At 42.7% G+C, this 22,586-nt stretch overlaps 1 protein-coding gene across 3 annotated transcripts in view; it reads left to right on the plus strand.

Moving 5' to 3' along the window:
• The window catches only part of SDK2 (sidekick cell adhesion molecule 2), a 561,876-nt gene that overhangs the window by 414,918 nt on the left and 124,372 nt on the right, over window positions 1–22,586 (plus strand). For all 3 annotated transcript variants that reach the window (XM_083148750.1, XM_083148751.1, XM_083148752.1), the window contains exons 5-12: window positions 5,506–5,639; window positions 11,129–11,240; window positions 11,373–11,563; window positions 13,706–13,789; window positions 14,210–14,404; window positions 14,686–14,802; window positions 16,268–16,435; window positions 19,363–19,465. In XM_083148750.1, coding sequence (XP_083004876.1) covers window positions 5,506–5,639; window positions 11,129–11,240; window positions 11,373–11,563; window positions 13,706–13,789; window positions 14,210–14,404; window positions 14,686–14,802; window positions 16,268–16,435; window positions 19,363–19,465 — 1,104 coding nt within the window. The remainder of the gene's footprint in view (window positions 1–5,505; window positions 5,640–11,128; window positions 11,241–11,372; window positions 11,564–13,705; window positions 13,790–14,209; window positions 14,405–14,685; window positions 14,803–16,267; window positions 16,436–19,362; window positions 19,466–22,586) is intronic.

Consider the following 22,586-nt stretch of genomic DNA (forward strand, 5'->3'; position numbering starts at 1 on the left):
GATCTCTGCAGCTAATGTAGGCAGCAGCTCTTGCACTTGCCTGTCAGCACAGAAGCATTGTGGACCCAGGGCTCCTCACAGAGCTCGTCGGCACTGACACCACCAAGCTAGTGCCTCACCAACCACTAACCTCACCGCACGTCACTGGTGTTGACACCCTGGACCCAGGGGCCTGTGTGCACTGCACAACCTGCACCATTACAGATAAGCCAGTGGTACTGTTACATCTGAAGTGTTCTTTATGCACTTCAATAACAATGGCAGTGAGGCTTCCTACCACAGGTGCCAAGTATAAAGCTGGCCATACATGTTAAAATCTGATCTAAAGATCTGATCATTTTAATCGCATTCAGGAAAATGAGATGGCCTGAGTAGGTGACAAAGGATTAAGTGTGAATCGATTTGGAACCTGATCTGAAATGAAAGAACTTTGTAACCTGAAGCAACGATAGTCTTACAATGCGTTAATGCGAGAAGTGATTTGGATTGTCTTAGTCTTGTCATTTTTGTTAGAATTGATAACATTTGCCGTATTTGACTGTTATAGACTTTAACCCTTTGCAGTCCAAATTTCAAAACAGTCTGGTTTAAATGTTTAAATTAATTGTAATTTTTTTTTTTATTCAAAAATGGTCTACATTGAATGTAGAACGATGTTAATGTTCTTATTTTAAAGTGGCTCACCATTGGATCTGTTATTAGCGCTAGGGCTGTTGAGCCTGACTAGACGTTGGGCCTGAAAGGGTTGACGGCCTATTAAACCAATGGAACATTTTAAAATGTGAACAGTTAAGGACATTATGAACGTATTTAGGCTGTGAGACTGTTTTACAGTTTAGAGGAGTGTGCATTTAATCAAATGATAGTCTAATCAATCCTATTAAAGGTTATTTCGACATGTGTGTACTGACTGGCTGCTGAGCAGGGGGACAAGGAGTAAAGTTGTGCTGTCCCTCGCACGGCATAAACTCCTTCTTTGTTTTATGTATATCACTGTCCTTTTCCTCTTTAATTGAAATAAAATGTTGAAACGGAAAGTAAGCTGCTCTCAGTTTTGCACGCAGTATTGCTGGCTCTGAGACACCTGTGCTGGGCTGAGTCATCCAGGAATTTAGAAGTGCTAATGAACCAGCGGCATATTCTGTCTTATCTACCTAATTGCAGAGAATTATTATCCAGATGATCTGGCAGCTGATCCCATGTGAATGAGGCTGAGCAGGGAGATATCTGTAAGGAGAGGTGCCAGGAGAGTACAGTGGAAGGGGGGTGTCAGGTCACTGAGCAGGGAGACAAGAATGTCATGTATCCACCGCTTCCAACACAATCCCATATCTTGCAGGGAAATTCTGTTTCGGAAGCTTGGGCTGAGATTAGAGCTGCTTATCAGGGCGCCAGCTGCACCATTCCAATGCCGACAAAAGCCAGTACTGAGCCTTGTTTTGAGTAAGAGCTCCTCACTAGGTGAAGGAGGTAATCCTGAGTCCTTTGTAATGAGATGCAGATGTCCACAAGCTGCGGACAATGGGGCCATATTTTCTAAGCTTCAAAAGTGATAAAATGGAGAGTGATAAACAGCCAGCCAATCAGCTCCTACCTGCCATGTCACAGAGTGTGTTTGAAAAATGTCAGGCAGGCGCTGATTGGCTGGCTGTTTATCACTCTCCATGTTATCACTTTTGAAGCTTAGAGAATCTGGCCCAAGAAACGATGCCACTCTTACAATATATTATAACAAGCAAGACTAGACTATCAGTTGCACATATATTCTGCCACTCTGTACTTGTATAGTGCTTCACAATCATAACCAAAAGGACAACTTAACCTTAATGGTCATTTATAAAGTGGCAAAAAGTATGAACTTGAAGCAAAGGAATGTGTTTTAGCCCCGGGGGCAAACACACCACTTGGCCAAGACCAGTTCTTACCCCCCAAAAAAATGTTTATAAGTGATGAACTACTAATCACAGGGGAAAACACACTTGTTATAAAAAAAAAAAACAATAGGTGGTTTTGCCAGTGAAAGGGCATTATTTGTCTTAGCTCTATATTATTTGCAAGTGAAGAGGCTATAATGTTTGCATTGCAAAAGGGGTCTATGTACTAAAGGCCCCCATACATAGAGCCGACTTGTCCTAAGGACAAGTCGGACCCTATTCTCCTCCGAGCTGCCCGGCAGCTTCCCGGGAGGCTCACATACGATGAGGACTTTGATGTGCCATTTTTTACATGTGATAAATCGCATGCGATTTATCACATGTAAAAAAAAATAACAGGGAGCTGCAGGGCAGTGAGGAGCAGTGGGGGCGGCCGGCTGGGGAGGAAGCAGTGGGACAGCTGAGCAGCGCGTTACCAGATCAGTGCTGGGGCAGGTGGCGGTGACCATCAGTCTCACTCGCCACTGTCCAGCGCTGTGGTGGGCGGGCAGCCGCGGCTATTACATCTTTAAAATAATGTGTCAAATGACTGCCCGGCTAATGATTGGCTGAGATAGAGCACTCTCAGCCAATCAGTGGCCTTCCTCCGCGGCCGCTGATTGGCTGAGAGTGCTCTATCTCAGCCAAGCAAAAGCCGGAGAGTCATTTGACACATTATTTTAAAGATGTAATAGCCGCGGCTGCCCGCCCACCACAGCGCTGGACAGTGGCGAGTGAGACTGATGGTCACCGCCCCAGCACTGATCTGGTAACGCGCTGCTCAGCTGTCCCACTGCTTCCTCCCCAGCCGCCCGCCCCCACTGCTCCTCACCGCCCCGAGTCCAACTGACCTGCTTCGTATGTCCCGCCGGTCCGACCCCTGGGGCCGGGTCCGATACGCACGGGACCGCGCATCAGACCCGACCCCATGTCAGGAAGAACCGATTTGGTCCGATTTATCGGGCCGATTGATCGAAATCGGTCCAAATCGGCTTGATGTATGCCCACCTTAAGACTTCAAAAAGTAATAAAGTAGAGGTACTAACTGCCATGTTACAGGCTATGTTTGCATAAGGAGTGGATTGGTTGGTAGTTTATCGCTCTCCATTTTATCAATTTTTGACGCTTAGTACATCTGTCCCTTGTGGAGAGAGAAAGTGGGCACAGCTAAAGTACCAGCCAGCCAGCACAACTTTACTCCTTGTCCCCTGTCCATTTCAAACCCAGCCTTTAACGTGACAGTTAGGTGCTGATTTTTATTATCTGCAGCTGTATCTGGTGTCTTAAGTTTATGTGCAGTTTCAAACCTCCCAACCAGTGGCAGTTGCAAAGGTGGGACGGCAACACAGTACAAAATAGGCAAACCACACCAACTGCCATTCCAGACATTGGCAGATATCTCAAACCAGGACTCACTGCATACCTCCCAACATGACCCCATCCAGGAGGGACACAATGCTCTGGACTTCCCCTTAATTTATGATTGCCATTGCCTGCTTTGAATAGGTTAAGTGATAAGAAAGGAGTTTCTACACAGGTGATGGCAATCATAAATTAAGATGGAAGTCCAGGAATAGAGCATTCTGTCCCTCCTGGAGAGGGTCATGTTGGGAGGTATGTCACTGGCAGTTGGTGTGGCTCCCCATTTGAATTTTGGACTGTGCTGCAGCCCCACCTCTGGAGCAAGCCACTGCTCCCAACCATCCCAGTTTTGGCAAGACAGTCATGCTTTTTGGGTACTGTCCTGTAGACTCACGCACAATGTTTTATGGGGAAAAAGTTTGAGTATCAACCAAACAGCAGAGAGTGATCGGGGTTGAGATCAGCCTATCAGCACAGGCAGTGCTGATCATTCCCCAGAGTGATAAGAAAGAGAAGATGTGATATGCTACCATGCTAAGCCTGCTTTCTGATGTTCCAAATTGTTGAGCCCAAAATTTGGGAGGTATGTCTTGTCTGGATTCTGGAATTTTAGGGCAGTTCTTGTAATTGTTTATGACAATAGGAGAACCTAGCAAAAAGTTAATTACCTAGGTCTCTTTCCACTAACTAGCACATCACTAATTCAGTATGAACCATATTTAAGACCTCCTTCCTGACAAACAACATCAGCATTACATTAACAGTATACTATTCACATTTAATAAATAGATATTTTTTCCCACAAATAGCACAAACTTTTAGGGGTATATTCAATGTGGCCGGCGAGGGTTTTTTCATGGCAAGGATGGCTTGTTATTAGCGAGGATCGCAGAAGACCAACCATCCTCGCCTTTTAACCCCCTTACCGGTCGCTCGCCCTATTCTATGTTCGGCGGAAATCATCGCAATCAGAGAATGGTGAGGATTCCCCGAAATGGCGAGGTTCGCTGCTAATGCAGTGATCCTCACGTTTTAATGGCCAAACTCACTATGCAGAGGGGTGGGTTAAATACTGGGGTGCCGGACAGGGTCCCGACAGTCATTTACCCTGACACACGGGGTCCCGACGGCCACCGGCTATTCTCCCTCGTGTGGGTCCACGACCCCCAAAGAGGGGGAATAGAATAGGTGGTGAGCATAGCGAGCCACCATGCCTGCAGCGTGGCGAACGCAGAGAGCGCGCAAGGGGCTTTGTTGCGCTCACCATGCTGTCTGGGTCCGGCCAGTCGGGATCCCGATGTCGGGATAATGACTGTATGGATCCCGACTGTCGGAACCCTATACCACACCCGAATACTGAGGGCGAGCAATATACCTTTTAATTAACATGATAAGCATTCAAAAAACCTTTTTCAGTCAAAAACTGCTTTGACGTTAAATAAATAGCCCCCTCTCCCAAAACTCAGTCACTTATTCAATTAATAAACCCCAAATCATGCATAAAATATGGAATTCATCAACCCTCCTTACATTACCAATCTCCACTTAGGAATGATTAACACCCACCTTTAATGCAATAACCCGTATTACACAAATAAAATTATAACCCAGCCTTACACGCTAATAAATAAATAGCCCAGTAGGAGTACTGAAATGTTTTAAGAAGCGGCACCACCATGAACTGAGATTAATTGTAACTACCCTGACTGTGGCTAACCTGTATTTAGCCTAATCCAACTAGAAGAGGAACCTTTATTAGCCACCATTTGGACATGTAAACTCTCGTGGGTACTTGCAGGAGCGGGCGATGCACAAAAACAAGAGCTGCTGATCTGCATGATCCAATTATCATGGTTTCTTATAACTAGAAGATATAATGACAGTGTTACAGTAATTAAGTGAAGTGCTTGGAAGAGGTTGGCTTGTGAAATGTACCTACATCATCCTTATTTCCACCTTCAGAGCATTCTATCTCCTATCCAGTATTGTCTGTTTTCGATGTCCTTAGATAAAAGATAAGATCCAGCTATTCATTGAATATAATTGTGTCTGCGCAGCAGAATTTTCATATCTAAGGGTAACAAAGATACATACTTCAGACGGCCAGATAGAAATTCTGTGATGATACAGTTCTCCTTTAACGTGTAAAATACTGTATGCAATTCATTTTTAAGATTTGTTAAAGGGCAGAAGCAGTTTTCAATAATTACTTTGCTTTCTCCCAATTCAGTGCTATCACCAAAGACAATGCACTTGTGATCCTGTCCAGCGTAGCTCCTGATGCTGGACGATACTATGCACAGGCTGTCAATGACAAGAATGGCGACAACAAGACCAGTCAGCCAATAACACTGACAGTGGAAAGTAAGTTAAAGTTTCAAGGGCTTTCTCTTTATAGTAATAACTATAAAACATATTATAATTGACCCACAATTGTGCACATTAGTTACTTTTTTATTTTTATTATTGTATTGAATCTAGAGTAACATATTACACAGTATAGATTATCTAGAGCACATCCATGCAAAGCAGGCATGTCCAAACTATGGTCCTCCAGCTGTTGCTAAACTACAAGTCCCATCATGCCTTGCCACAGTTTTGCTGTAAGGGAATGCTCAAAGGATAGCAAGGCATGCTGGGATGTGTAGTTTCACAACAGCTGGAGGGCCACAGTTTGGACATGCCTGAAGCATAGGAATGAATAAAGATAGTTCAGTGTTGCAGCGAATGCTAGTTATAAAAACTTCTGTTCACATGAAACAGTTCCTGTTCGTTCCCTAACCCCCAAACCCCCCCCCCCCCCCCCATTTCTATTTGACCATCATTTCCTCTACTTTAGTCTTTCTTCTCCATCATTCCTCCCTCTCCCAAGATTGCTTTTACCAAATACAACCTTGATGTTCTTGATCTGGCCATATTCTCTTACTCACTGGACTCTCTCCTATCCTATTTACACCCTCTCTTGCAATGGCCAAACTCTCTCTATCTATAACACCATCCTTCTACCCAAATACTAGGGATAAAGTCCATGTCCCGCTCATGTCATTTCCCCCATCCACCTGATGTTTGGACTCTATCCCCCCCTATCTCCTTAATGAGTGTAATTGAGGAAGACTTACATGCAACCATGCACCAGTCCTTTTGTCTTAAAAAATTTAAAGGGTGGAGTTTCACATTCCATCCAGTACCATATGATAGACTTTCTTGATGCCGCACTGAGTGACAGTAGGAGTCTTTCCATCACTGTGGATATTTTTTGATCCTGGCAGAAGATTCACAATATTACCAATTCTGGCATTTAGCAGGTTCTCTTTTGCACACCGTACAACCATTATACCACTTTTACACTGCCTAAACGTTTTAAGAACCGTTATTTTGAAACGGTATATAAAAAGGGTCTGAGCCTTCACATTGCAGTAGATTACCGTTTAAATACCATTCACATCAGTCAACCCGTTTAATCCCCTAAACATGTTTCAAGGCAGCCAGCCTATCACAGGTCTGTAGTCTTATTTTTTTTACTAAATACTGTTTCAGAGCCATTCTCACTGCATAAAAATGGCTCTGCAACGTGTAGGACTCTGCTTTTTAAACGTTTTGAAATACCGGTTATCTTTAACGGCAATATACCGTTTAACAAGTGCAGTGTGAAAGGGGTATTAGCTACATGCTTCTAATCTTGGGGCCTCCCCGGAGATGGTGATATTAGTCTGCTGCTGTGGTGTGACAATTTGGACAGAGAAGCACATGGATCAATCACATAACCTCTACAATACTATAGCACCATCATTTCAAAATAATGGTATTATTATTATTATTATCATTATTATTATTATCATTGTTGTTGTGTTTTTTGTTATTATCTTTTAAGCATTGTTTTGCCTGTTCTTTACCCTTTTTCTAGATGTTAGGATAGTTTGATTCAGTATTGTATAGTATTACTTTAGGAAACTATTGAGAATCTATAGCTAGAACGTAAAATATCGGACAAACACTTATAGATGCTATTCATGTCACATATAGGATGTCACACAGGTAAACAGTTTGACTGAATAGTTTGTGCACAGTATCTTAGCGAGCATTATGGGATAACGGAGTTAGACAGGAAACAGATCGATCGCAAGGGGAGCAACTAAATGCCAAGACATCACAAATAAAGGAAAATAAAAGCCCCTTAATCCTAAATTTTGCAGACAGGCAGAAAAGCTGCTGATCCAGCGCAGGGAATAGTTTATCGCAGGCCAGGAGAAACCAGCGCAAAAAAAATTAATGGGCCTTAGCAGGACATCTCCAGTAATCTACTAGACTGATAAATCCTAACGGGAGCAGGCCTTGGGAATTAAGCTGCAGAATCTGGCATTCGTCTTCAGTTTTATTTAACTTTTTTAAATTTCGCAAAGTTTCATGGTATAGTTAACTTGCGATGTGTTTTATGTGCACTACTGTAGTTGATCGGAATAACATACCGATTTCAAAGTGACATTAAAAAAAGGGACCTTATTTTACTATGAACAATGCAATGGAATATTTTAGCATGTATGAGAAATGCTGGGAACAGTTGTGCTCAAATCTTGAGGCGCCCTCTTTGGCCAGCATTGCCTCTGCTGCAGGCAAATCCCCTAGCCAATCATGTTTTTTAATCTCCTTTTAATGCCGTTCAAATGTCACTACATATGACCGGGCAAAGGGTTTTGACCTTTAAAGCTTTTAGTGGGAAAAATTTTGGGCAGAATGTCAATGCATTACTACGGTCCAGCCTCCCCCAAATTCCATTACAATCTCTATATGTATAGTGTCAGATGGTTAATAGGTCAGCAAGTAGTGATTAATAAGGTAGCTGGCCCTTACTATAAGACGTGGGGCCTGCACTGCTATTGACAGCTGATAAGAAGTCATTAATTCAGGGTAGGTATTCTGGTTCTCGCAGCAGTTATGTATCTGGAGTCATATATTTTTAGAAACAAAATGTTCCTACATTTTTTTTTTCATGTTGGAATCATTTGTATGTAATCGGATAAACAAGCAACTGAATATATAAAACCACCAGTTCCTTTGACAAATACACATGTATATACTCCATTGAAAGAGCTTACATAAAGCGAGATAAAGTCATGATTTGTGAGGCATACATTTTTCTATGCAATGCATACCCGGCTTTCTGGCTTTATATGTCTAATGAAAAACAGCTGGGAGACACAGAGGTAATAATCACTAATTATAGAGGATAGAGGAGAAGATCTTAGCCTACGTGTCTCTAACTTGATATATAAAGTTTCCTTAATGATGCCTTTGGGAATTGTGCCTTCAACCCTATACTAAAGATATCTGCTCAGAAGCCCAAGGCACAAAAAAATGATTCATCTGTGGCGCTGCATCTAAACAAATGTTAGCAGTGTAAATGCTGCAGTGGTGAGTTGGGTTAGTCAATGGGAATGAAATATAGGAAATTATATCCGTATCAAGTAAAAATTATAAATTGAAGACGTTGTGTTGAAAAAAAAAACAGTCTTTATTCATATGTAGCATTGTGAATAAATAAAGAAGAAAAATAAACGGTTATATCAATTTGCGGCCTGTGTAGAAGAACCTTGCCATGCTAAAAAACTGTATATTTGTTGCTGATAATTGGGATCTTGTTTAGTTTCACGGCGGCAGCATGGCCGCCCGCTACTTCCGAGTTCGGCGCTCGGCAAACTTTCTAAAATAAAGTCCATGCCAACGTAAATAGTTCATACCCCCACTATACACGTTGGCATGGAGTTGAGCTAGTTTTACTGTTCCTTATGTCCTAGTTCTTTATTTTCTATGGCTCGGTCTGTGTAATGTAGTCCATATAGGCAATGTGATATATAAGCCTCCCCTTCTGTTTCCTGTCTGTTATTGAATAGTTATTTTTGGTTATATTTGATATAATCCTTTTGGTGGTGTTTGGTGCTCTTTGCACTTACCTTTTTGCAAACTTTAGAATTTTTGCTGTAGAAAACTACTGTGGCGTTCCTTTTTTTTTCTTTTCTTTGTGTTTAACCAGGTTTTATATTCTGCCCACTGCACTTTTCTTTATTTTATGTTGGGTGCGGTTTTTTATAGAACTCTGGGGCATTCTGATAACATCAGTTTCAAAATGTCAGTTTCTAGGTATGTGCCAATGTTCTTTGATGTTTTTTGTATTGTGTTATGAAGAGAATTTTTTTTTTGTTCATTGGATACATTGTTATTTTTTGTAGAAAAGTCTTGTCTCTATCTTTTCCCTGTCCTCATGTGCTTTGTTAACAATTTCCTTCTTGTAATTACATTCAAAGTACTTCCCTACCAGAATCTTTTTTTCCCTGCCTATACGAGTGCTGTTGAAAGCAGCTTCTTTTTATTCTTTTCAATTGTCCTCTGGTGATATTTCATAGTTATTTGGGTGGGTGGTTGTTGCTTGTAAGGATAACATTGTCTCAATCTACAGGCTTGTTGAAGTTGTGTATATATATGGTTCCATCTTTGATAAAAAAAAAAATCATAGTCACGAAAGGTCACTATTTTTTGCTGATCTCTTTTGTGAAAGCAAAATCAAGGCTGCACTTTTTGTTGTTATTCATTTATGTAGTTAAGGACCTTGATTTTGTCTTATTGTGCCCCAAATGATCAGCATATATGGAGTTTACTACACAACGAAATCTGATTCTTATGATAATGGCCGTCCCCCAATTTGGACATAAAAATGGTCATGTCTTGGTCATGGTCATCCTTTGTAATTGATTGTGGAATTGTCTTTTGATTTCATACCTAATTGGGATGTAAGGATTCATATAGTGCTCTCAGTTAAGTGGTGATCTTTTGTAATGAATGTGTAATGTGTACATGCTCTGCTAAGATTATGGTTGTTTGTCATACGACTTTTAAATGCAATAAAAAAAGACCAATCAATATATATATATATATATATATAAAATAAAATGTGATGACATAGAATAACATTCAGCACAATAATCCAATGATGGTATCTGTATACAGTCTAAAAGTTGTTATACTGCAGCTCTACTTTTGGTAACTTTATCACAGTGAGTTCCAGCTCCTGTTTTACTAACCAGTTAAAGAGATGAATTGAAGAGTGAGGCCGAAGTTTTGTGGTGTGGCCATATTCAGAGCGGGGATGGATGGTACAGTCCATACTAATCTCCTGCTCCTTACATTGCAGCGTCAGCAGAAAACTGAGCACTCGCCCGGGATTTACTGCAAATGAAACATGTCTGCTGTCCAGACAAGTGCTCAGGAAACACTGTTGTTTCTTTTGCTGACAGAAGAAAAAGCAATGTTTTAAAGAACCTCTTGTATGCAAAGATCTACAGTAACACGTAGACATTGTTCATGCCAGAGAGGAAAGTTAAGGAAGCATTAAATCTAAGAACTTTAAAATGCACCAGTTTTGTGAACACTGTGGAGGCAGCCATTTTGTGGTTTGAACCAGGGTCTATCATATTTCAGTTGGAACTTTTCACTGCCGTCACTGAATTAACAATTATTGCCTCTTTAAATCTGTCGGGTAAAGTGACCACCAACTGTCTTAATAGCCTCAGTATAATGTATTGTATGGTATATTTTTAAAATTTTGTTTATCTTCTGAATACATATTTGTGCTTGGTCAGTTATACCTTTGCAAATAAATAGAGGATTAAACGTGCCACTGCAATAGCTAATTACTTTAAAGGAGAATAACTTACCCTTTTTCTATTTACTGTACATGGCACCACCCTACTAAGTGGTTTTTACTTTTGTGATGAACTTCCCACTCACCTCAAACCACACAAGTGTCTTGTCTTACCCATCCCAAACCCTAATGTCATTACAAACCTATTCTGTTTTCTCAGATATTGGGGGTCCTGCAGACCCCATTGCTCCCACCATCATCATTTCACCCCAGAACACCAGTGTGGTGACGGGTACCTCTGAAGCCACTATGGAGTGTGTTGCTAATGCTAGGTAAGTTTAAAGAAACATTTCTTCCATGTGTATTTTTTCTCTATCAGGAATTTAGTTTTTCACTTAATGTCATCCTTCTACCTTTCTCCATGTATCAGTTTTCTCACCCGTTTGCTGATCTTCTCCTTTCAGACCACTTATTAAGTTAAACATTGCATGGAAGAAGGATGGAGTGCTCATTTCCAGCGGAGTGACTGAGTTTGGTCGCCGTCTAACAATTCTGAACCCCACTCTGAGTGATGCTGGTTATTACTCTTGTGAGGCCACGTTACGTAGCAGCAGTGTGCCTGTAGTCACCGCTGGAGCCTACCTAACCGTACTTGGTAAGAAAGATGTCCACTAATATTCGCTGCTCAATCCACATACACTCAGTATTCACCAGACCCATACACACATAATTAATTTAGGCCTCTCTTTCTACCCCTTTCACATCACACAAATAATACCCCTTTCGGACCACAAATGCTGGGTCGCACCAAGGATCGGGCGTCTATCCTGGGAGCAGTCTGAAATCTCCCACAGCGACCTGGTTTACTGCCGGTCGCTGATGTCACACAGGAGAGGGGTGGAGCGGAGTGGCGACACGTCATCAGAGGGTGAGGAAGGAGGCAGTAGTTTCAGCTGATGTCTCCAAGCACTGCCTCCTTCATAGTATGAAAGGGAACGGGTTGCTCAATCAGGGTTACCTGTTCACACTGCACAGCAACCCGGGTCATAGCCGTGTTCAACCCTGGGAAATGTGAACCTGGTTGCACTGTGTATAATGGGCAACCCAGTTTTATTGTGAAAGGATCGGACCTGGGATCAAGGTCCTGGGTCAGACCCACCTTTGCTATATGAAAATGGAATTAGTGACAGTGTTTTTATTCATAGGAGTGTGTTCCTGGAATTAATTTCCCTCCAAATTTTATTTTTTGGGGTCCTAATATATAGATTTACTAGTTAAAAGCCTGTCAAAATGATGGCTTAGACTGCTCCTACAGTACCTTTAAATCTCTGCCTTCACCGATCCCTCTCTCCATAGCCAGCAAGTTTAAAATGGATAATTATGCTTGCACTTTCTGTTAAGGAGTAATTTGGTCTGTTGCGTGGTCATTGGTGGTTCTTCACCTCAGATAAATACTTTAGCTTGGGTATTTGGAGTGTATTTGGTGTATTATCCTTCTGGCTTTAAATTAAACAAACAATAGTAAGCAGGTGATTCTACTAGATAAATGTATTACTCCCTAGTTCATCAGCTTTGTCTATAGTAAATAATCCATTGGATAACTGCCCACAGTATTCTAGCAATAGAGAAAGGGACAGCTTATCATTTACATGTTCCACAGGAGGACTAAAAGGACACCATAGGTGGTTATTATGTCTCCATAATCGGCATTTCTATCAATTCAGTTGGCACATCTGACTTTATGATTTGTTTGCTTGTTTGTTTTAACACGGTTGGACAAGTATGTTACTGTTCTTTTCCATAGATATAAAATTGTTAGCCCTCACTCCATTTATCTCATTAAATGTACTGTAAATAGCTTTGGTGATGAAACCGCTACATCATTTCTTAATTTTTCTGCCGTCATTCTTATTATTTTAGTGCGGTTTAGCCCCATACACACAATAGACAATACTTTTCGTGAGAGATATCATTAACGATATCTGCGGAGCTCCCAGGCAGACAAAATAGTGCTTATATACTGAACAATGTCATTAACAATATCATGCAGTGATGTCCCCCAGCCGCTGCGCATCGTTATTTCATTATTATTATTATTATCCTTTATTTATAGTCAGCATTGACCTGAATGTACAAACAACAGTAGATGTCATTAACGAACCGCGGTACCGCGCATCGTTAACAATATTGAACGTACACACTGGATAATGTGAACGATATATCCATCGAATAATTTTTCACCTGTGCGGCCGCATGCGAGGGGATGTTTAAATGTACACATCCCCTCGCAGGCAAATGCGGAGATTAGCCCCCCCGGGGGGTGTTTGGTTGGGCGTTGGGCGGAGTTTACCAGTTTTCTAGCCTGCGAGCATACGTAGCCTAGGGAACAGGTCTGAATCAGGCCCTTTGTTTCGTCTTGCCAGACGGTTATAAATTGATTACTAATATATGAGTGATGTCTCTCCTGCCTCCCTCACAGCCCGTTCACATCCAGGGAATACACTGTCCTATCCAATTATCTAAGTGTGGACAGTATGCAATACAATAAATGACATATTGAGGTGTCTAGTGGTTTGTAATTGATTACAGGTCGTAATTGAGAAACATTCCTAATTAGCAAATCCCAAACGACCTAAATAATTAGAAACATGATTATATGAAGAAAAAATAGAAATAGTAAAAAGAAACAAATGTGTGAATCTGTGATCACCCTCGTTATCTTCTCTTGTTATTTACTAGCAGTTTTATATAATATTTGGCATCGTGTTTGCTAAACACTGTCTCATTGACTCTCTAGAGCCACCTCAATTTGTAAAGGAGCCGGAACGACACTTAACAGCGGAGATGGAGAAGGTGGTTGACATTCCGTGCCAGGCAAAAGGTGAATGAGAGCACTGCACTCTGGTGCTCTAGAACCAGGAAGTTCCTACATTCCGTATTCTGTATTCTAGCTCTTACATTCATACATATTCACTTGTCAGTAATAATCACTAGCACTGCAATTAGGTTTGCGCTGTATATATAATTACTCAGAGAAAAGGGCACTGCAGCCCCTCAAGCATTTGGAAAAATAAATGACTGTAACATGGAAGAGGCCGAGAGATAATTTAATATGCTTTGTTATGCTAAGTACCCAGGAGACGTTACTTGGTAGACAGTGTGTGTATTTTTACTATCCTCCGGCTTTTTCTCGCTTTCTGGGTTTTTTTTCCAGTCTTATAATTACTTTTCACTCACTCGGTCAATTGTCTTTATTTAGTTCTCTCTCTCATTGCCTGATTCCATTTTTTCTGTATCCCAGGGGTTCCCCAGCCCTCTATTTCCTGGTATAAGGATGCCACGCTTATTGACATAAGGAGGGACACCAGGTTTCGGCTGGTAGGCACAGGAAGCCTACGGATAAGTGGGTTGATGCCTGATGACACAGGAATGTTCCAGTGCTTTGCCCGTAACAGTGCGGGTGAGGTACAAACTTCCACTTACCTCGCAGTTACCAGTAAGTACCCATGTATAAACCATTTTACCAGCTTTATTTCTCATATTTAGAGATCTATACAATATTAACAGTAATATAACACAATATTCATATATTGTAAAAAACAAAACAATCATTTGGACTAACATTAATTTAGTTCCACTTTTTAAAAGGAACGTGACATCTACTGCCTCTCGCATCCTCCATAAATATGGCGTTGGTCCATTAGCATTCATTTAAATATTAATGACTGTTAGTTAAACAATAAATGTTGGGTGACCTGAGCTATGTTTATATAACAGGCATTGCCCCCAACATAACGAAGGGTCCGTTAGACAGCACGGTGATAGATGGTACTGCTGTGGTGCTGCAGTGTGAGACCTCTGGAGCGCCACGCCCTGCAATTACGTGGCAGAAAGGTAAGAGTCCCGAAGGCTGAGTATAGCTTGCACACAGTACATACATACTTATTATTTATACAGGCAACACAACAGGGGTGAACCAATGCTTTTTAGCTTGGGGGGGGCAAGTTATATGATTTCATGTTGGTGCCCCTTATATTCTGATTGTCGCTCCGTCAAGTGCATCCAGACTTGCAGGCCATCTTTCGGGGGGTGGGGGGGGGGGTTGATGTCTGCTGCCGGCCCCCGGCACCCACATTACCCAGCATCTATTCCTGCAGCCAGGAGGGCATACATTTTAAGGGCGTGGCTTACCGATAGGGGGCATGGCCTATACTTGCGGCGCTGCTGCGAGGTCACGCTCCAGTTTTGCCATTGTGGGGGCATGCCCAGCAGCTCCATGAGCTGCTGGGCATGCCCCCACAATGGCAAAACTGGAGCGTGACCTCGCGGCAGCGCCGCAAGTATAGGCCATGCCCCCTATCGGTAAGCCACGCCCTTAAAATGTTGGCGCACTACAAAGTTGTGAGGTAAGTATTATGTGTAGTCATGCTAATCTTGCTGTGTGTGCATCCTCCAAGACCTGCTGCCCAATGCACAATGATATGCAGACCTTCTAAGATGTAGTGTGTGTGTGTGTGGTTTGTGTGTGTTTTAGTTATATGTCGAGCATCTCATTTCTAGTCTGTGTAGGAATGATAAGCAGATCCTCAGCTCCCCAGCCTGTGTATAAATCATATGCTGCGCTTCTCATCTCCAGGCGGCTGAGCCATCCACACTACAGCTGCAACCCTCTATTTCTTGGTTAATAAAGTAGAGCTGCGTTGTGACATATAGCAAAGCGATCTTCCTTTATACACAGTTGCTGTACAACCCTGAGAAGATATACCTCCTGTGTCAATGTCCTTGCCACTTCTAAACATGACGAACTCCTGTAACAATCCAGATCTGCCCTCTATTTACATCTGAGAGTGAGCAACAAAGAGGTTGCTGTAAAGATTAATGCTCGAAGAGCAGGATATGGGAAGGGTTAAACCATTCTATATATCTATATGGTTTATGGCCTACTGGTGTTTCTTTAATGGAAGCCATGGCAACTAGAACATCTTTATAGCTTCTAATTTATTACAAAATGATAACCCTTGCACAATTGCATTATAAACCAAAAGGAGACTGGGCTGTATCAATTGTTGGATTTAGACCGTAGGATGCCTGCTTTGCTAGAGTTGATAGAATAAAACGTCTTTGCTGGGGAACCATAGGTTTTAGAGAAAGGGATTGGACAGAAAATAATGGCAAAGTCTGGTAGACCTTGATGGGTGTTCTCCTTTAAAGTAAGTCCACTGCAAGTATTGTGGGTTCACATCAATATATCAAAATTATAAATATGTAAGAGTATGATGCAGCTGTGGATGTCTACTAGGATATCATGGAGTTCTTTGCATAAAATATGACTTTGCACTTTTTCCTCTTTATCCCTAAGGTGATCGGGTCTTGGCCAGTGGATCAATTCAGCTGCCCCGCTTCACCCTGTTAGAATCCGGAAGTCTGCTCATCAGTCCTGCCCATATATCAGATGTGGGCACATATACCTGCACTGCCACCAATTCTCGTGGTGCTGATGATGCCTCTGCTGATGTTATTGTGTGGGGTAAGAGAATTGCTTTCCATTCCTAATAGAATCAGTAAGGAAACATAGTTCCGTGACAATTTGCCACCTTCTATAATATATACACAGTGTTTAACTGCTCGGACTTGCCTGAGTTGATGTTGTTTATTACTGTCATTTGGAAGAAAAGGTTTTCCGTGCAGCTTGATACTGCTTTTCTTATGTTCTCAAGCTGTCTAGATAATTCAATTCTGCATGGAGGTCACGCTACTTAATGTTGAAAAATAACAACCAGCTACACAATTGCTGGAAATCTTTTAGTGCTGGAAATTAGAACTTCTGTTAGATACAAGCATCCTGGCAGAGGGAAGAGCCCTGGCTTTCCAAAAGTAGCTGCTACAACTGTTATATTGTTAGAAGCTGTTTAACAAGAGCTGAGCAGTTGCTGTCTTCATGTACAGGAAGTTGTGGTCCCCCGATGGGGAAAAGATAGGGAACATTTGTGATGTTCATTTAACAGCATAAAAAGGTGCTGCTGTATTCATAATTTTGTTGCACTTATTTCTTATCACCATTGCTCATCTCCTATGCAATTTAAAGTAACCTTTAAGATAGTTATTGCAATATGCTGCCAAATAGATTTTATTCTCCATAATAATACAATATGTGTATGAGTAAATGAGTAAATAATCTCTGTAAAGCACTGCAAATGATGGGCCTAATTCAACATCGCTCGCTAAGCAGTGTACATACGCTGCTTAGCGAGCCCATAAATGCTGCCCGTCCAACCACCCCCCCTTCACTGCCAAATCCCCTCGGTACCATGCGAGGTGATGTACATGAACACATCCCCTTGCATGTGGCCAAAGGGGAAAGAAATTATTCGATAGTCGCTGACCATCAAATGATCTCTCTACCCTTCAAGTGAGTCAGAGTCCGCCAAAGAGGGGGCAGATGTGTGACGTCATCACCTGCCCCCAGCAGGCATCGACCTACCTGTTGTCCCAGAAGAACAGCCAGCGTTTTCATGGGGATGCCCTATTCCAGGCTGATGACCACCCCGGCCCGCCCCTACCCGTGAGAACGCCTCTGCTAGAGTGATACTCGCCAAAGATGTTCGCACAGGGGGTCTGTAGATGTGCAAATACGGGCATGGGCAAACCCCCAACCATCAAATCGCTCCTGAATAACCCCCTACGTGTGCACTATATTATTGACTAATAATAAGAAAAATGAATAAAGACCCAGCCCATATATTGCATCATTTGTTTTGTAACGATTCAGCCTATGCGCAAATGTTTATGGTAATTTGCATATGAGTCAAGTAAGACTTAACTTCAATGGCTGCCTCGGGGCGGCAGGCAGGATGGCAGTCTAACCCCGGATAGAAGCAGGGTCATTGAAGACCAGATTAGAAAACCCAGGTAGATATGTCTTTTCTGCCTACACGGATGGCGCAGGAACGATCAAATGAGATGCTAAGAAGCTGTTTATTGGACTCCTATAGAGAGTGCCTCTAATAGCTTTGAATCTTTTTGTGTTCTCTTTGCCTCTCACAATAACCATGCTTCATCTGATCTCTACACTCTGTCTACGATGACAGAAGGGAAATGAGCTTGTCCTGTGACTTTATCTTCTGTGTAACATCAGAGACCGAAGGGAATTAGAGGCCCATCAAGCCTGTCTTCTATGTAGCCTTTGGAAAGACCTTGTTGAGATGTTACACGCTGGTTTGTCTGTTTTAGATATTAACTTCACATTGTCAAAGATGTTAAGAGCACAAAGACATTATATTTGGTTTCAGTGCCACAGGGAAAAAAAAAAAACACATTTACAGAGCATAAAAAATGTAGGCCCATAAAGCAAATGCCATTTATAAGCCTGTACTGACTCATGTAACCCAGGGATAACATTGAGGTTTTGTGATATGGAAAATGATATTTAACCTTGTGAGTGCCAAGTGAATTAGTCAAAAAAGGTGTGAAAATTGGCAATAAAACATTGTATTCATCATAATGACCTATAATGTTTATCTTATATAGGAAATATAATCTTTTTTCTACACAGCATTTTTTTATTTGAATTTATATAACAAATGTGAGCGACGCTGGCCTTTTTAGCCGATATTTTGAGCATAACAAACTCACAGGTTTAAATAAGAAGGAAAAAGTGGACATTGCTCACTTATACCCCTTTCACATTAAACCCGGGTTGCCCATTATACCCAGGTTAGTCAACATGGTTATAAGCTTTGGTGATTTCACACCGCACCTCGACCCAGGTCCTCGACTAGACATGTTAGCAACTTGGCAATAACCCGGGTCCGAGGTGCGGTGTGCAAGGGGTATTGTAGGACAAGCCTCTTGAACACGAGTTTTACATGTGTTCTGGGGTCACAATTATTGGACCTCGGTGCACTCTTTCAATGTACATACTGTAAATGCACACACAGTGTTTTGATGTAAAATGTACATCCAAATATACAGTACTTGCACATGAAATAAAGGCAGGTATTATGCATTGTCTTGCATTTATGCTTCTCCAGAGGTATCAGAAGTCTCTAGCATTTTCTGTATGATTAGCATTTGTTATTAAATACAAGCATAGAGATAAATACTGTTCCTTAGGCAGAATACATTTTGAACTGATCCTCTATTAAAAAATTAAATGGATAAAAAAATGTCCCATTATAAAGGTTTTTGTTTGTGGATCTAGAATTTAATCCTAGTCAGCACGATTAAAAAATAAGGAAAACATGCATTGCAATATAGATAAGACCTGTGCCAGGGAAATTCAGCATTCTGTGCTGCATAAAATTACAAGTCCTGTACAAGAATAAAGATAATACTAATAAATGATCATAAACAGTAATAATAGCCTCCGGCTCACTGCAGGTTATGAGAATGTCATATGAGACAATAATGAGTTGAACAAACAAATTACATGTATCTATCTGTTTGTCATGGCAGCTCGGACCCGCATTATCAACCCACCAACAGACCAGAGTGTTATCAAGGGAACGAAAGCGTCACTGTCCTGCGGTGTGTCACATGATGCCAGTGTGGCCATCAGGTGAGATGTTGGACTTATGTGGTGCCGCTAGAACACTCCTCTACTGTCTACAGTATTTCAGCACTAGTACTTGGGTTCAGTAACAATTCTAATGTTGCTCTTCAGAAAATGCTCTGTGTCATTTAGAATTCATAAAATTTAGAAATGCTAAATCTGGTCAAAATAAGTCCCATTATTGACTTATTTTATAGCAATATGAGATCCTGCAAAAAAAAAAAAACCCAGTAGCTTGGTACAATTGCTGTTACTGTACACAGGGCCGCCGAGAGGACTATATACCCGGGCCCAGGCTTGCTGGAGGGGCCCTGGTCCGACCAACCCTGTTCATCCTTTACAGTGTGTTTTCACCCCCCTCTAAACATTTTGGGGGCATGGCATAATTGCAGGAGGTGGCCACACCTCCTGTGATTAGGCCGCACATACCTCTCGGCTGCCCTGACTGTACAACCACCCATTTAATTAGCTACAGATTTGTCATGTGTATATCTGGGTCCAAGCAATATGTGAACAGATCTTACCAACCTTTGCCGACTTCTTTCACCACTGCCTTCATACATGTACTGTGCATTTTGTACAGAGCACTATAAGAGCCTTCTCAATTCCATCATACAACTGCCAGTTGCTATTATCCAAACACCAAGCAGCTGTCATTGAATTATGACCTTGGGTAGTTTTCTAATGGATTTTGTTGTACAAATCATGCATTGCTAATAACTTGTGAAATCATCTGTGGTGGAGGTAGTGTGTTATCAAAAATTAAAATAGTGATTTTGGGCAGGGCTGCCACTAGGAATTTTGGGGCCCGGGACTGATTTTCAGTCCAAGCCCCTCGGGGCCCCCCATCTTCCCTCCCTCTCTTCACTTCACGCTCGACTCCTGCCGCAGGTCCCGAAGCATAGGCTTCTTCAATGCACGACGCCGATGGCAAATTAAAATGCAGCATCAGCTGGTGAGCCAATCAGTGCTTATGTACCGGCAGTCAGTACACAAGCTATGATTGGCTCAAAAGTCGGTGCAGCATTTTAATTGTCCGCCAGCATCAGGCATTGAAGAAGCAGGCAGCACAGCGGAGGCAGTCAGGGGGGCTGTGGTGGGCAAAATGAGCTGCCTGGGCCCTTCCAGATGCCGGGGCCCGGGACAGCTGTACCCACAGCACCCTCGTTGGCGGCCCTGATTTTGGGATCAATTTGAGAGTCACAAGAGCCAAGGTCCTGGGTATTTGCTAAGTTTACATAAACAAACCTCACAGGTGCTGTCCATTCTTGTAGCCATATATGTTATTACATGCATGACATGCATAAAGCACAAGGACAGGTTTTATTGCCCCATACACTACAACTATTTGTCTGGGGTGACGGACGGGATCCCGACAGTCATTTACCCGACGTCGGGATCCCGACTGTTAAAATACCGACGCACGGGTTCCCGACGGCCACCGGCTATTCTCCCTCGTGGGGGTCCACGACCCCCATAGAGGGAGAATAGAATAGGTGGCGAGCATAGCGAGCCACCGTGCCCGCAAGGGGCTTTGGCCCTTATTCTGATCGGTGCGGAAATTCCCGCTTGCGTACGGGCCGCCGATGTTTATCTTCTGCGCATGTGCAGAGGTCACTCTGCGCATGTGCAGGCGATTTCGCCGCAAGGATTCTCTATACGCCGCACAGGGGGCGTAGAGGGGCGTGAGGGTCTACTTATCCTCATTACCCTATGCATACGCCCAGCGTTTCATGGGCGTTCCCATGCAAACGCGGGGCGTATGCATGGTAATGAGGCCGTGACGCGTGGGTACGGGGCGGGCATCTGACATCGCCGGATGTCAGCTGCCCGCCCCCATACAAGATTTCACACGGACAAGTGTCCGTGTGGTCTTGTGTTGCGGGACCTGGTGGAGCGTGCAGCCCTGCATTCGATGTTCGGCGACCATCGAATGCAGGGGCTGCTCCCACCATGGAGGAGGCGTATCCCCGTCCAATTTCATGCGGATCGCCACATATCCGCGTACGGACGGCCGTGGCGATCCGTATGGAAGGCGGGGATTCGCCTGGTGCGTTGGAGCCGCATATGCGGCTCCGGCCGCACCAACCAGAATAAGGGCCTTTGTTGTGCTCGCCACGCTGTCTGAGTCCAGCCAGTCGGGATCCCGACATCAGGCTAATGACTGTCGGAATCCTGACTGTCGGAACCTTGTACCACACCCATTTGTCTGACCCTGAAGTTGGATGCGATTTCCCTTGAACTCCCTCTGGACCATCCCGGAAGTGATTCCATATGATTTTGTACTTTTGTTCTATTTTTGCATAAGATATATCTAGCTACGATAAATCGCATGCAAAATACCTTATGGTATACAATTTTACCAAAAGATATATCTGATGGGCTCGATTTGGGTGCTAGAGGTACTGGTAATGTCAGTCACACTTCCTGCGATACATTGCATGCACAAAAAACACTCCATTTTCCATCCGATTCCATTCAATTCCGATAAATCAACAGTGCAGCACTAGCGGGACAACGCGTAACATTGGTTCGGATGGAAAACACAAACATTTTGCCACTTCACAAATGATGTATCGGCCCGTATGATCGAAATTGAATGAAAACATTCAAAATTGTTAAGATGCAGGTGATTTTCATAATGAACAGTCCAAAAATTTGAAATGTACAAAAATTTGAAATGCACAGTTTTGAGTGGGTTACAGAAATGGTGCAGCTTAGGTTTATGGTTACTTGCTCTATCTAACTTTATTCTCATCTCAGAATAAGGCCTATAGGGGTGATTCAGAGGTGGATACAGTGAGCACAGTGGCTGTATCTTTGGACTCAGCTGCTGTGTGTACTGTACGTACATGTGCTGATGATGCAAGAGTTGTCTTGTGTAAATAGATGCCTCTTGCAAACTTCTTTGACCCGCTCCTGCTAAACCATCAGCCATCTGAGTAATCCTCAGGTCTGTAGCCAAGGCCAGAAAATCTGCTTTGGAAGATGAAGGCACTGGCCTGGAAATGCCCAGAAAAAGGAGATGGCACACTGCCAGGGCCAGATAAAGGGAGGGGAGGTAGAGGAGGCTATCCTGGAGCCCCCTCACATTTGAGGGCCCCACAAATACCAGCAGTGGATTCAT

Source organism: Crinia signifera, chromosome 6 (assembly GCF_055691185.1).
Source record: "Crinia signifera chromosome 6, ASM5569118v1, whole genome shotgun sequence".
Lineage (NCBI taxonomy): Eukaryota > Metazoa > Chordata > Amphibia > Anura > Myobatrachidae > Crinia > Crinia signifera.